Source organism: Chelmon rostratus, chromosome 18 (genome assembly GCF_017976325.1).
Source record: "Chelmon rostratus isolate fCheRos1 chromosome 18, fCheRos1.pri, whole genome shotgun sequence".
NCBI lineage: Eukaryota > Metazoa > Chordata > Actinopteri > Chaetodontiformes > Chaetodontidae > Chelmon > Chelmon rostratus.
In genome coordinates, this window is record NC_055675.1 from 1867955 (window position 1) to 1884656 (window position 16702).

Consider the following 16702-nt stretch of genomic DNA (forward strand, 5'->3'; position numbering starts at 1 on the left):
ACTCATTTTGCCTAACCTCATGTGTATTCCCGTTTAGAAGATCTTATAATGGTAGACACTGTGATCCATAACACGAGCGCCTCACGGTGGCATCCCTCACCAAAGCTCAGAGTAACACACTGACACCTAGGGCAGAGCTAACACACCTGATTAGATTTAAATGAGTTTATCCTCATGACGCTACAGCAGCTTGTCCTTGTGCTTAGTGGTTTTTCCCATGACGTGTTGTCAGCATAAAGTCAAAGCGATTTCTGTTTGCTTTGCTCGAAAGTAAATCATTTCCCTGAGCTCTTACTACAGAAGCTGGAAACATTACCAAGTTGTGCATAAATTTGGAGTTGAAAGCTTGTGTGCCGGTACAGTGTACTGCTGTGGTCCCTCTCTCTCTCTCTGTTAGGTGCTTGGCATTGATGAATTTGTAGAGCTACTGATGCTCTCTGTGGGCTTTTCATTCAAACAGGTGAAACACTATCAAATGAAAAGCATGAGGAGAGACTGTCTCGCAATGATACATCATGCCTGCAGTCTTTTAATTTTATTACATCTGTCAGCTAATACATCCACTAATATCACCAGCTCATCGACACATTTTCCACTTTCATACCGATTTAACTTGAAGCTGACTTTTGTCACATATTAGGATACTGTATGCAAAATAACGTAATTAGCCATCATGCAAAGGCTAATACAGGAAGTTTCTAGAAAGTGTCTGCACTTTTCTGCATTCAGTTGTTTTCTACTTCCATTTCTACTCCATGCTCCACTTATACGTATAAGTTTAGCTGCCTGCAAGGTATAAAAACATTACTTCATATAGCATCATGTTTAAACTCTCTAAACTGAGCCTAAATAAATTATGTGTAATGGTAGCATACAAGGTTTTATCTCACATTGCATGATTTTTAACTTGAATATTGGGAGTTGCAGATATGATGGGAGTAAGTCCAGATGAATAAGTTGGTCTTAAGTGTTATAATAGTTAGCATAATAGCTGTGTATGAAATGGGAAATGGGTCCATATGAGTAAAAGTTATGTTTTTTTGGAGGAAAAGCACAGCTTGTAGTTCTATTCCCCTATTCTACTTTTAAATTCTATTTTTTGGGCCATTTGCCTTTATTTGATAGTGCAGCTGAAGTGAGACACTTGGTGAGGTACCAGGTCGCCCCCCTACAGGCACTTCTGAGATGGTCCCTAACTTAAACTGGTCATCTGATCGTTTACTGTAAGGTGCCAGGCACATGAGGCTTGAATAACACATGTGGAACACCAGCCAAGTTTTATCCTGCACTGCTCAACAAATCTCGTGAAAACTGATGGAAAGTTATTGAGGACAAACCACGCTGAACTTTAAACTGTTCACAGATGTTCCTGCACACATTGGGATGCTGCTTGGATCTGCACACAGCCTGTTTCTTTGTTCATACTTGAATAAGGTATTCCATTAGTGCACACATTTAAATGCTGTTTGTACCTGCACAGAGCTTATTTTTTGTTCATACCTCAATAATATATTCATATTGGTTTACATCACTATACATAAAACATATAATGCCCAGCTAAAGCAGTAGTAATACTGGTACTGGTATATAAATCCTACCTGTGGCCTCTTCCTTGGTGGTTATCTCTAATCTGGGGCCGTAGGTGCCGTATCCTGCCTCTGTGAAGGCCCTGATCTGGAACACGTAGGCTGTGCTGGGCTTCAGGTTGTTCACTGTGGCAGATGTGGACTTGGACCTCACCGTGGAGTAGATACGGTCCTTCTGATCCTGTAAGAGGAATAAATCATCTTTTATTCAAAAGAATGACCTTTTCACCATTTGGGGGGAAAAAAAGAAAATCCAGCTGCTGTGAAAGTCTGAGTCCCATTTAAGTGTTGTTATCTCAACGTCTGCTTTGAAAATAGTGCAGATATAATTCAGAGGGTGTAATTACCTGCCCTTTGCAAATGGAATGAACGTGATTTAAAAATGTCGAATTCAAAGAGATAGACAGTGTGGCAATTTAAGATGAAATCACTCAAATTTAGTTGTCATTTTAATATCAAGTTTATCTATTTATATATATAAAAAATGAGTTATAAAACAGTGTATAGCTTATTAGCATTTGTAAACCTGTTGTCTGGATAAATTCAGTATAAAGAGCATTAAGTTCATCATACTCACCTCTCTGAGTGACATACTGTTTTTATTGACAGTCTCATTCCAATCGCTTCTACTTTGCTATAGTTTAATGGCTGTAATCAATGGTCACACACCATCCTGCACAGATGTTTCTTATTAAATGTCAGTTGAGAGCGTTGCATTAGCTTAGCATTATCTTAACAGCAATTGAAAAAAAAAAAAAGGAAGCAAATGGAACTGATTAGAGAGGGTCATCATGTCTGTAAAAAATACAAACTCTGCTTGTTAATCTGATTCAAAATGTGCATTGTGGTGAAAGCATCATATCAGCTAATGAGCTACAGTACAGCTAACTCCATCCCTTCAGTGCTTTTTGTCCAGCCTTTACTTAAATACCTGTTTTTATTTAAGAATTTACGATATTAAAGAACGAAAATCACTTATGCTTTAATTCAATTATTCTTTACACTGCTTACATATTATGGGACATCTCTTTAACTGAAATATATCATCTTACCATTAGGCAGCCTGCAACATTGAAAACATATGAAATACCAATGAAAAGTTCTCCATCAAGGAATCCATTTGAATGCACAGGCTGCACGCATTGTGTACTTTGCTGTTGATCTGTAAATGTTTTGCTTGGCAAAAGCCCAAATGGAATGCCAGGGTCTGTTAGGGGTGTAGTTGTTGTTTCCAATTTTCCACTTTTACAGCTGGGCAGACCACAGCCACAGTACGTGACATAGGAGACTGATTCGTCCGTGTTTGCGAGACGCTGTGGCCTGCAGGACTGGCATCAGAGCTCTGCTACCCTGCCTTTGATTTGCTGGCTTAAATACGCTCCATTAAACCTCGCTGTAAAAAGCTGATGCGTTCAGACTTGAAACACAGCGAAGCAGCGGTATAATCTATGTGGAAGGGGAAAGGAGATAACAGTAACAGATTGCTAATTCTGGCAGTGCAGCAGCCACGGATTGTGTGTGTGCTAACATGTGCGTGGGGGCGGCTGCGAAGGACTACAGCCTGATTAAAATCTTATGAGCATCTCATTCATTATTGCAATTATGAGACAAAGAAGGTACTTGCAGAATCTTGTGAATTCCACTCACAGCAGCATGCGGATAGAATACAAAATGACGAGTTGACAAAAGTGAATGTGATGTGAGAGATGGAGGGGAAGCGCTTTCAGAAAGAGACAAGGACACAAACAGATCTACTGCAACTCACTTTTTCATAGTATTTGATTTCATATTCCGTGATGACGCCGTTGGGTTGGTGGGGCTCCTGCCAGGAGAGCTGGATGCTGCGCTGCTGGACCTTCTCCTTGATGACCTCGCTGACCTGGGACGGAGCTGTTTAGACAAGAACATGTCAATAAGCAGAGGGCAAACCCTACCCGCACGCACACGCATACAGCAGCCACTAATCAGCTCCCCCCAACACTCAGCGGCCCTCGCGAGCCGCCGAATATTCACAGGGATGCTTCCTAGTGTTTACACCTCATGATCGAAATTTCAATTACAGCGCAAGCAGCGGAAGATAGCGTCACGCCAGCCAGTGGAAAACCGCAACATGTAGATTATGAATGACAATTCAGTTCAATTAATTCCAACATTTCCAGCGGAACAAGCAGACACTTGCCCTCCCTGATGACAGAAGGCTTCAGAAAGCCTCTTAGAGGGAGAGGGGTGTACCTGTAACCTCCTGAACACCAGTCTTATGCACACCAATTATCTATGGCTCTTTGCATGACTCATTTTAAGGGTCTGGCTGCTTGGATTAAGTGCTACCACATTTAGATTTGCTAAACAACGCACATGCACACTCAGTTATAGTTTCAGTTGTCAGTACCCAAAGGTAAATGATGGTACTGAACTTAACAACCTTGTTCAGATGCTTAAGCTCGTGTCTGTGCCGTGTAATGTTTCAGCATACGCTCGGTGCTGTGGCTGCAAAAACGCCCACTATAGCTACTGTACTGCAACTGTCACTACTGCTATCACTGATGTAGCGCCAACTACAGCTACTGCTCCTGTACTGCACTTCTGATTTAGCTACTAATAACACCACTGGTACTGCTGCTGCTCAAGCTCGTGCTGCTACTAATATTAAGACAATTACTGCTACTGCTGTGTGAACTGTTCCTACCGAAGGGTGAAATCTTCAGTCAGACACTGGAGGAGGGGCGAGTGGGTATGTGGTGGTGGGTTTATCTTGGACTTTTAGCTACTTAAAATAAAGATGTCCTGACAGCTCTGGTGGAGCTCAGCATTCATCCATGAGGGCTGCCTCATCACAAACAATTCCACTGCTACAAATCTGTGTGAAACAGCTGACCTGTGTCAGATGTGCAGCAGAACACGGATCATTAATTACCATCGGATCCCGACCAAAGCTACGGTTGCCGTACCACATGTGCAGATGTGCACATCAGTTCTCTCAATGTAAAGACGGACCTATGGTTTCAGCTGCTGTGAGATGCTGCAGACATTCAATGAAGTCAAAGGGAAGAATCTGACTATAAACAGAACAACAGTCCCTACAAAATCCCAGTAGGCTACCACATCTGCTTTCACAGTTACATGCAAATCAAATATCCTTATATCAAATGTAATTTAAGGAAGAGACAAAGATTCTTGTCTCCATGGTTAAAGCTGTATCAACAGATTTTTTGAATAGAAACACACTAATGTATTTCCACCGTATTACATTAATATGGAGAATGTGCTAGCAAGCAGTTGCCTATTTACACATCCTCCTGACACTGAGCAATTATGATTCCTGTGCCTGCCCACCTGACAAATACAGATATCCACCTTTTGTTTTTTCTTCTCTGGCTCTTTAGGTGGTGAAAGCTCCACTCTGATTCTAACTTTGTCAGGTGTTTGTGGCTGGGCTGGTAGCGCGCTGCAGGTTCACTGCAAACAGGCTGAACCCAAACAGGAGCCTACACAAAACAATGAGCTGAAAGATGCTCACAAGCTGCATGAACTGACAGACTTCAGTTCAGATTCTCTGCAGTTTCTTCCTCCCACTGACCCAAAAACTGTTTCACAATAAAGCGTCACTTCATCCATCATTCATACAAATATATCAGTTAGTGCAGCTTTTATATCACATTTTCTAAAAGCAAGTGAAAATATAACTATATCTAATGCAAACCACCTCAGTGCAGTCAGCGTCCCTTTTTTTTGTTTGTTTTGTTTCATGATATTACAACTGTACTGACATACTTTTACATTTAAATAAATGCAATTTTAGGACTGACTTAGAGGCAAAGAAGAGAGAAGTTGGAGATTTTTCGGAGTGTTTAATACCGCTACTAACTCTGCAGCTGTGCCTTCTGCTTCTGTACAACTTTCATTACCTTTACATCCCTGTCATCATCATCTTGATTATAATCACCATCATTTTTACAGCACTTTTCTTTCCTCTCCTTTTTTTCCTCACCAGCGCCTGGTGAGGAAAAAAAGAGGGTGAGCTTTTTGTGCTGGTAAACCTCATCCCAAGGAGATGATTCTTTCAAACAACAAGCTTACTCTAAACAGCCCAAAGATCCTTTCTGTAAACATAGTGTGAAATCTTGATGACTCATGCTGCTCTTGGGGCAAAACATATTAATTAACATGTCTTAGCAAGTTTGAAAAGCCGTCCTGGGGACGATGCAAACTCTGAGGTAAAAGCCGCTTTGATTTCTGTTTCCTGGGCCTTTCATGGATTAAAAGTGCTTTCAAATGAAAGGAAAGATGGTTAATGACCAAAGAAAATGTGAATTCTTTAAAGACAGTGTGTTGATGCAAATGTAGTTGATTGCCTCATTTTGAGCAATTTCCAGAGATGAACAGAACAATAAGCTTATATTTCTCTATTGCCGTACCATCTGGCAGTGTTTTATGGAAAATCTGCAGATTGTGCAGTCTCAGCCATGAGTCAAGGCTCAGAGATATCCTTTATCTTTTGATACTGACCAACACGAGACAAAGCCCCTCGGCCTGGACTAGCAGAAGCTGCTGAAGTGCTGAAGTGTCGGTGCCATGCTCAGTGACCCAGAGGGAGTGGACCTCTGTCGCCTTAATGCAGCCTGACCCCGGATTGTTTTAAGATGACCTGCCACTAATGACTCCGGCTGGATTAAAACCTCATTAGGCCTCATCGGCATTCCTGACAGTAATGCATACGACAGCGGACACCCAAGACCTTGTCAAAAACCTGCTGTTGTGACATGTCCCCTCATAATCCACCCAAAACACAGGAACAATGTATCCTTTCTCAGCACAGGCAGCCGGTCAAAGGGACGATTGAGTTTTCACTCCCGAGTCACAACAAGCAGTTAGTGCAGCTTAACTTCATCCAATTTGGCTGCTTTCTCTGCCCCCATCCAGACGGCGTCCTTGAAATATGGACCTCTCTCTTTCCGATCCTAAATCTGGTTCGGGTTTATGGGCACTAAATGGTGCTTCTTGTCTGTGTTTACTGCTTTAATCTGTCATTTGCTTTCATCCCCTGCAGATGGATTTTTCTACCCTGCATGTGCATAGAGGAGCCACTCCAGGATATACGTATATTTACACTGTTATGAGCTCTTGGACTTTGGCAAATGGATATATTCAGTTTCATATTGGCCCAGTGGTCTGTTTCTAAGCTCCTGACCTGAAGTGTGTGTGTGTGGGGGCGTGTTTATCTTTTATAATTCTTAAAGATGGGGTTGGTAACGTCGGAGAAACCAGAAAGACTAAGCAAGATTTTGAAAGTATCCAACTGAAAAATCCCATCTCCTCCCTTCATGCCTCCCTCCAAAGCTACTCCCCCAAAACACATGAACTCACACTGGCTGGCTACTTATGAGAGAGCGCTGGGTTGTTTGTTTATGCATTAATGAATGCATAAACAAACAACGCCGTTATATGCCACTATCACATAAAAACAAGCACACTAGCCATCATGGCCGTACCCTTCAATCTTTCTGTCCGAACGGGCTTCCCGGCCCTGCAGTTACTGCTCCCTGCCGTGCCTGTGTGTGCTCTGTGACACAGGGTTAGTTGCTGACACACAGATGTCATGATAGCATGGTAGCATCGGGAAATTTTGGCTGCACACTCTCTGCCATTACTGTGTGAATAGCTTGCTGTAGCTTTAGCAACGTATCATATATGGCTTTGTGGAAGGCTCCGATCGAGCACAGTGAGTGCACAGGCAGAGTGCATGCTGGTTGTTTTTATTTGTTTCTCAGAGCATTTGACTATTGATTCATCATGATTGTTGATTGCTGCCGGGTTATAAAGAGAATTTCAACAAATATAACAAAAACAGCTTCAGCGTATATATTTGTTGCTGTCTGGGTGAGATGCTCTGGGATTTTCACTTTGCTTTTCTACTTTTCTTTTGAAAATCAATTAATAAGGAAGAAAAGAACCCACATGCTGTTTTTCAGAGAGAAGTACACAAACAAACACATTGATCACCCCAAGTCTGCTGGTGAGACAATCCAAATCCAACTTTATGCTTTAATCTGTATTGCTTCCCATCGTAGACAAAACATACTATAGACTGGTTCCTTTACCAAGCAGTGAACTTATTCTTTTTATTTTCCGCCTGCAACTTTGGCCTTTTACTTCCTCAAACAAAAGTCTGAAATGTCACACATATGCATACGAGTGCTGTTATGCGTGTGCTAATTGGGAAAATGGGGACGCAATCATTTCTAAAAACCACGTACGTTCAGAGATACACGACTTTCAAGCGGCAGCAGAGATGTTGCCTGAGCCACAGAGGCAGGGTGCAGCGTGATGAGCTCCTTTCCCACACAGCTTCCTCTGCCTCCACAGTGTGACGCAGGCTCAGACACCAGATCTGCCCCATTTACCCCCCTTCGGCCCACGGCTGCAGTAGCAATGACTCAGCCCGGGCCGCGCCCCATCCTCCGCTCCCTCACCCCGCCACAGGTGACAGAGAGCCGGGGCCCTGTGGTTCCACGGAGATCATGTGATCAGTGAACATTCCACGGGCCACAAGGTGATCATCGTCAGAGCGTCGCTTTCAGAATGGAAAAGCAAAAAATTTTTCATTTCTCACGGCTGTGAATGAAGTTCAGCGTTAATTCTAAGAAAAACCTACTCCTCTTCCTCCCCCGCAGATCACTCAGGCAGCACTGTGTGACAGCCATTAATGGCTGACTTGATATCATGGAGGCCAGAAGAAGTCAGGCACTCTCAGACTTTTAACATACCTGCAGGGCTGAGCACGGCGGAAAATTTGTATAATTGTTATGCCGGTCTTAAAGAGACTGTTGTGGGAAGGCATTTGTGCATTCATTTTGCAATATTAGAAAATGTGTTAGTGACCCTGAACACCTTCTCCTGTAAAGATAACTGATCCAGAAGCCGGTCTCCACCGTGCTCTGCATTTGAATATCTTATGAATACATTAGACAGTGTGTTTTAATATCCTCTTCTTTCACTCAGCCTGCTGATTTCAACTCGGAGGCGAAAAGCCGAGCGGAGGTAGTTCATTACATAAGCGTCTTTCTCTGCCTCCATGCCCGCCTCATGGACCATACCAGTGCTATAAACACATATATTAATTACTGCTGTTTTCAACATGAGCTCGTGCATCTTAATGCTTATGGCACCATTTTCGTTTAGGTTTTTAATTTGAGCAGGAGACTACAATGTCTCCTTGACACATTAATAAAAGTCCTTTCATCATCTTATGGCTGTAGTTTTTATTTTTCCTTAAGAACCTATGTTAACATATTTAAAATCCTACTTCACCAGATGTCCCGGCTCTCCATTATATCAAGTATTTCACACATTGACAGCGATTGATGCATTTAACATGCTGCATCGGCCCATTCAGCTTCCCCTTTCATCACTGCAGAGCCGAATATTTACAGTTCAGGGGACTCTGGTTGTTATACAGAAGCCTTTTTAACACATCATCTCCAGCAGCCTGTGAAACAAAAGCCTGGCGACAGTTTGGTCCCGGGCTGGGTTGACACTAACGAGGTATGACATAATCAAGATTACTTCTACTTGATGTTGTGACTCCCATAACAGAGCAGAAAGCGACTGCTGTTAAACGTTGGCATCTTGGGAGCGCTGGACGTTTAAGGAATGGTTTTTGCATGACACACTAAAAGAAGTGATTGTTGTGGGCAGAAATATTTCTATTTGGGGAGATTATGAGTCATGAAGTTAAAGGTGCAGTCCAGCTATTTAGTATGACAGTAAATCATAGTCTGGAGACTCGCAAGAGACACATTTAAAAAAGAACAGTAAAAATTAGAGCTATGCCGGCATTTAGGGAAGCTCCAAACTGCTGGATCCACCACTTCCCAGAATGCAGCCACACGCATCATTTTGTCACTGTTTGTGAGCTAGACTCTCTGTTTGCAGTGTTAAAAAGGCTTGACAGCCCCAGAGCCACAGAAGACTAGCAAACTGACGTTTAGCGGTAAAATTGGCGGGGTTCACCTTTAAGGTCACGGCAGGGCAGTTTGGTTAACTTTTGCTCATGGTTAAATGAAAAACCACTTTAGCTGGAAATAAAGACTTCACTCAGCCTCAGAAAAAAATTGCTTGCATGAGTTGAGAATCGTACGTGGGTCGCTGGATTCCACAGCAAATGTATCGGAGCAGTCAGCCCCCCCTCTGACCTCCACACACTCCCTTTCCACCACTCTGCTTCAGTGTCAAACTGCCGCCTGCTCCCAGTCGTCTCCTCTCCATGTAATCCTCTCCTGGTGGGGGACGTTTGTCTCTCCCTGCATGGGATATGCAATTTGCATTTTAAGACGACGCGAACATTTCAGCAAATTTCATGCGACCCCAGCTGGGTTTTACAGCTGAAAAGCCTGTGTATGTTTGTGTGTGGGTGTTTACTTGCCCGTGTGAACCCAGTAAAGTCTGTGTGTGTGTGTTTGTGTGGGTGGGTGGATGTTATCTGCCCCCAGCTACTCCCCACCTGGCTGTGGAGCTGGCCAGACTGAAGCTAGCTTGCAGCTCAGCTCTTCATCCACACAGTGGGCAACGCACCTGAAGCATTCTTGAATTAAAAGGAGAATTCCCTTGAGTAACTGTGTGCATTCTGAGCACGCTCAGTGAGCGGCAGAGTAAATGATGGAGGACAATAACAGACCCGGGCTCCCATGAATGTGGAGGGAACTGTCAAAATTGCTGTGACAAGTTTCTTGCTGTTGGGCTACAGAGGCAGTGTCTTGCCGGTGGCGCTGAGACTGCACGGCATTGCGTTTCACCAGCCAGCGCCACGCCATCCCATGTCAGCTCCGCTCAGATCCAAGCAGGGACGAAAAGGGAGAAGCGATGCAGTCAGTAGCACTTTTCAGTTTGAGAGTGGATCATGGCTTTAACTTGCGTGTGAACAACATCCAACACAGTGTTTCAAAAAATGTCAAGGCCTCGTCCAAAGACATCATATTTTGGCCATCAAATGTTCAGTGCTTACGGTGTTAATATAATGACAAATTACCATATGAGTATGGTTAGCTTCTTTTAGCTCACTGTTTTAGATTTCTGGCCCATATACTCTGTTCTCATCAAGCTCTTTCCATGAGCAGCAGGCAGCTGCTTTCAGAGACAACCAATAATTTAACTGTGTCCCCTCACATTTGAACAAACCTACACTCTTAGAGGTATCTACATTATTCAGTTTGATCAATTAAATTACTTTACAAGCTCTCCATTAGGAGGATCATGTGGATCCTTGCCAGACAAAGCTCCACCTGCAGCGTGTCCTCCCATCAAAGGCTAACGGTATCATTTTGGAACATTTGGATTTTGAGCCTGATGATTCCTATTCACTGCGAACACTTCAGGTGGAGTTGCATGAAATACCCTTGAACCAAGAGTATTTGAAAACAGAGTTTTAAAGAGCCTGGCAGAGGACGGAGTGTTCGCTGCATAACAATGCCGGTCGAGGCAGGGACACCTTTAGTGACCATGCGGGGAGGTCAAAGGCGGCTCCGTTTGAAAGCAATTAGCTGGGCCTGATTTGAAGGAGATCTAGGCTGGGTCTTTCATGTTCTATAGGACTGACAGCTCCAGAGGTGGTGGGATGATTATTAATACATATCTGATGCTTTCACCACTGACAGCTCAACACAGCCATCAAATTTCCCCTCATTATTTCCTAGTTCAAGGACCCGACTATCATATATTCACATCAATTCTCAGGATCAACAGAGAGGTATCAAATCCAATTCTCTCTGCCTCAGAGCTTTTTTTCTTAAGTGTAACCGTCTGCAGTGAGGTCTGATAGAGACACGCTTATCTGGGATGTGTTTGGCCATAAAGGAAGCACATTAGATGTCAATGAGAATTTCTTCAGCTAATAGAATCCCTCCTTGAATTCTCCCCGCGCTCAAGCAAGTAAATGTTTTTTGGTGTGTGATTCGCTGAGTGCATCACCCACACCTAACAGCTTAAGTACAGCCCCGCGCGCTGCTGTGAAGCCAGGAATCAGAATCACAGTGGAAGGTCAGTGGGGGAAATTGCATTCATGCTACACTGACATGCACACACAAGGCGCACTGTGCTTGATTGCCCCTCCAGTGCCTCCTGACGGGGAGTTCATTTTAACCCACAGTGGTGTTCCGTGCCGCGCGTCTCGTATAATATCAAAATGCCATTCAGTAGTGTAACAGATGCAGAAATCACTGGTCAGCTTTGTTACATAATTGTTAAGCCAGCAGGGACCCCGCTTATTGAAGAAGCACTCAGCTTTCTTGTGTCAGTGTCCAAATTAGGGAGCAGGGCTGGCAGCCTATCATCAGCGGCTCTTAGCACACTCCCTGATTTCTTCAAGTCAGCTAGGATGGGGTCTGCAATCGCCGTATTTATTTTCCCCCATGTAGAGCAAGAATAGAGTCATCTCGACTCCATCGTACCATCGCCAGAATTTACATAATCACATACAAGCGATGGTGAAATGATGGTCCTGTTCACAATGGGCACTAAAATACACTTTGGGGGTGATCCTTTCACAAATGGACAGGTTTACATGAGTGCATCCAAAACACACACGGTACATAAGGCTGACAGATTTTCCCAGAAAGCTCTAAGAGCAAATATCAACACAGCTGATTAAGAGATCAGGCTACAATCATGGTAGCAATTTTTCTCATAATAAAGCCAGATGTTCTGGTGATTCAATTGATTAACTGTTAATAGAGAGAATAGCCAAGTGGGAATATAATTCAAGTAAAAGTAAAGCATTTTTGAATAATTTGCAAAATTACAAATGATTTATATGACCAGTGATATTGAAAGGATGAGGACAGTACAGCAGACAGATTTCTATTGCCAAAAGGTTTATATCCTTATATCGCCTGAGGAAAATAAAAAGGGGTTTTGATAGACAATGCAAAATGACTGATACAGAATCAGATACAGAACCCTCCCATTTTGCCTGGTAGGACTAATCTTTCTGGAATCATCAGATCCAAAGGCTCAGTCCAAATTCTGCAGTGGACAGAGACATATGTGACCACATGTAGTAAAACCACGGCGGCACTCCTCTAGAGCTTTGCTGCTAATTGCTAATGTATGCATGATTCTTTCACAGTTTCCCAGAGATAACATCAAATATGCGCAGCGGAGTGGAAATCTGATCGCGAGCAGCCAGTTGAGACATATTTCAATAATGCCAGGTGTGAACTGTAATTTCCTCCTGTGTCTCGCAGAAACCACGTCATGTTTCTAGAAGGTCATAATAATTAACTGGACAGATGGGAAACAGCAGTATGACTCAAAGGACAATGACACGGAACATAAACTAAATGTGTATTACAGCTTGACTGTGCCAAAACTGTGAATTTACCACATACATAAAACTAAGCCTCTTGATTTAAAACCCTTAACACAGCGCCCAGTTGTGTATAATAAATGTCCCAGACTACCAAATAAGAACATTTGTTGACTTATTCTGGCAATCGTAATTATAATGACAATACACAGCAGGCCGGCATGTGTGTGCTGGATGTAATGTGATGTGAGGTGGCACGGTGAGATGGAGCTAAATGCCTTGAGATGAAGGCTTGTTTCAGGGAGGTCGCTGGGAATAAATGACAGGGTCAAAACCAGAGGAAAAGCTCGGAGAGTTCGCAAATAAACCTCGGTTTTGTTCACAGACTGTTTTCCATCTGAACCCACTTAATCAGAGTAAATCCCAGAGAACTGCCTGGCTGCATGATGCACAGCCTGATATCCTCATTCTTAATTGCTGAATTTCCTGAAATCTGCAGAAGTCATTGGCCAGAAAGCACAATGAAGTCATAAAAATACGCCATGCCTGTCCATGTCCTTTTGATGGCGAGCTGTGTTATAATGATGCTATCTAACTCTGGCTCGGCACACGGACTGTCGGAGCGAATACGCTGTGAAACAAACAGGCACAGACCAGATGAGAAATGAAAGCACTGGTACTTGTTATAATGTACACGCTTGGCTTTGCTTACCCACTGTCTTGCTGACCTTTCAGCTACAAGCAGCTGCAAGGCATGTCTTTTCAAATACATGACCGGGCTAAGCAGAGATATGCGTTTGCATGCACAGTGGCTTTATCATTTATCTTAATAAAACAAAGACTGTGGAGTGAAAAGGCACAGAGCCGATTAGGGCGAGAGCCGGTGCGGTGACTGTGGATATTTACAGGAGCTGCTAAGCAGCCAAACGGCTTTCCACCTCTTTGCTTCCCTTAAATGTCAAAGCACAGCCTGAAGGCTCTGTGCTCCAATCTGAAGCCCTGATTGGACATCTGAGCTCTACGGGGATTGATAAGTGAGATAATTCACAAAATGCACTGTGCTGCGGACTGATGGCGTACGCCGGGTCAGAATCCTGAGGCACTGCCATTATTCTGAGGTTTCAACCCCTGTAGTCACACTTATCTGTGGTTCCACACAGAGGCAGCTGCTCTCGTTCCCTTATCAGTGCATAAATCTAATGTTTGGCATCTGGCATGAGAAATATTAAAATTTCAAATCAAGCCAACCACCACCATTTTGCAGAATGTGGGGACATATGATCGCTGAGGGCTGGCATCATAAACACCCGTTTATTATAAAAATACCTCTGTCATCAGGAAGATGATCATATTAATCAGCGCTCATATGCTCTTTAATCACAGTCTTGGACAGGCTCCATCTCAGGGAAATCATATCCACGGCCCCCCCAGCCGCCTCTGTAATTTTGTACGGAGCAGTCTAGTCCAACACGCTGCTGATTGCCAACAGATCTAGGCCAGGCCTGCAGCTCTCCAAGACATCATCCAGTTAAATCAGATCAGAGCCCAAGACAAGGCCGACAAGCACTGAAACTGACCCCACTCATACTGCTGCAGACAGTTGCTGAGCACCTTGAGTCTGTCAACAGATCCAGTACTCTGCCAGATGAAGGGACGGCCACAAATTCTAAGTTTGGTTACGTCAGCACTGTTTTGATCTTCATTTTGCAAGAACACAGAGAACAATCTGCCGCACAGCAAGTGGGACAACCATGAAAGAGCGCAAACGCACCCGGTTGTAGGGGGGTCACCTTCGTCTCCAAAGTGAAAGCGAACCGGCCGGATACAAAAAACAACAACAAAAAAAAATCTGTTGACCTCTTCAACACCACTGACGCCTCAGAACACGCTGTGTGGTCAAAAACATTATTTCAAATTCTGCTGGGGATCCCAAATCTTCCAAATGTCGTACGTCAAAATAATGTCTGATGGAATGGTGCAGCCAAGGCTGGATTACCAGGAAAGTGGACGACTACCCGAAGGGATCCAAACGCCCCGCGTCCACTGTGTGTTAATCTGATTCATGAGATTTGTTTATGTGTGTTTCCGAAACACAGTGCCAATTGTCATGATAAGAACCATACATTATCTGGGGTCACTTTTATTATATATATATATATATATATATATATATATATAGTTGTGTTAAAATCATATTTTAAGACCTTTATATGTTAGGAGATACTGTATAAAAATAGTGCACATTGCCAAATAAATTGCAAAATAAGCAGCGCCAAAGCAAACGGGTCAAGTAGTATTTGAGGGATAAGAGAAGCCTCTCAGCCTTTACAAAATAGAGAATTCTATGTATGGCTGATGTGATACCACACACTGTGGAATAAGATTATTTTAATAGCCTTAAAGATAGTTAAGGCGATTTGAAATGGTGGAAAATTAGGAGAAAGGAAAAAGTCTAATGAAGAGTGACTCCTGATGCCCTTGTGGTTCTGACGTTCCTAGTTGAAAAATACTTCCTGCTGAATGCTAAAGTCACATCCACATGCAGGAATACACTCGGAGAAATGCCTGCGTCAAAGCGCCGCCTAGCAACGCCTAACTGTGCCTGAGAGAACACAAACTGGACGGTGATAATGACCTTACACAGGAAGTACAGAACTCATCTGGCTGCACACTCTGTGTGAGTTAGCCGACTGCATCTGCAGAAAATGGAGCGGTGCATAGTTGGAGTAAATGCACCTGGTGATAAGGGATAAGAGTGGAACGCCCAGCCGACTCAGCAGCGGCAGCCCTGTAATCAAGGGGACGACCTGATGCTGGCAGCAGCGCTCGTGATGAGTAACCCCCGGGCCAGACACTCCAGACAGGCCTCCAGCCAGACAGCATGTGGGAGAGAGAGAAAAAAAAAAGATTGCACAAAAGCCTACATACTGGCTGACTGTAGTTTTGGGGATTGGCTTTTTTGTGTCTGTCATCAGCAGTGAGCTCTTCTATCACTCATCTGTCCGCTATGAGCTCACTTGACGTCTTCTTTATGCGCAGACAAAAAGCAAATGACAGGACGTGAAGGGAACCAGACGGCAGCGCACAAACGCTTATGACTGGGTGTGTCGCCCCACATAAACACACAGCAAGCATATCTGTCCTGCAGGAACACTTCACAGTGACGGTGGCTCGTGTGTGTCGAGCCTTTAAATGACTGACCTCCTGAGCCACGTCTTTGCTTCTTTGTGTTCTGCTAACTTATGGCAGCAGCCAACTGATTCTGATTAATGACGGCTGAGCACAGAAGGAGACATGCAGTGACTCTATCTCTGCAGGGTTTATGGATATCGTGGGATTAAAAAAAATATCTTGCGCTTTTGAAACAATTTCAGAGTTTGTTTCCAACAACTCAGTGCTTGTAACAATCTGTTTATATCAAATTCATAACTATGATTTATTCTCAACTGTCATGCAAAAGCAGAGCAAAGCAGTTTGCAGAGCTAAAAAGCAGCAGAGTCTAACAAGAGCTGATTATTCCCAGACTCGGGACCACGCAGTCTGCCCTCTAAGCCTGCGAGCAGTTTTCAGCCGAAACTGCGCTGAGTGATCGGCTGCTCGTGGACAAAGCCAGCTCTCAGGTTGCCCGGCTGAGCTCGGCGCAGACCGGCCACCGGCTCCCTCTGCCCTACAAAGCCACGTCCACTGTCCTTTGTCCCACCTACGCACCCCTCCGGGCAACACCGGCTTCCAGGGTGAGCGGCTGGCCGTAATCGCCGGGCACGGAGTCAGATTCACTGCATGGAGAGACGCCTGGTAATACTGTGACACCTGCTCG

General features: G+C 43.9%; 1 protein-coding gene across 10 annotated transcripts in view; it reads right to left on the reverse strand.

Annotated features, from left to right (window-relative positions):
• epha7 (eph receptor A7) overlaps positions 1 to 16702 on the reverse strand; it is an 89485-nt gene that overhangs the window by 26679 nt on the left and 46104 nt on the right. For 7 of the 10 annotated variants that reach the window (XM_041958836.1, XM_041958839.1, XM_041958840.1 and 4 more), the window contains exons 4-5: positions 3352 to 3476; positions 1599 to 1767 (exon numbers count right to left, since the gene is read on the reverse strand). In XM_041958836.1, coding sequence (XP_041814770.1) covers positions 1599 to 1767; positions 3352 to 3476 — 294 coding nt within the window. Of the gene's footprint in view, positions 1 to 1587; positions 1768 to 3351; positions 3477 to 3818; positions 3829 to 5077; positions 5099 to 13933; positions 13947 to 16702 lie in introns of all 10 variants that reach the window. The other 3 variants (XM_041958838.1, XM_041958834.1, XM_041958835.1) reach the window with 2 other exon arrangements.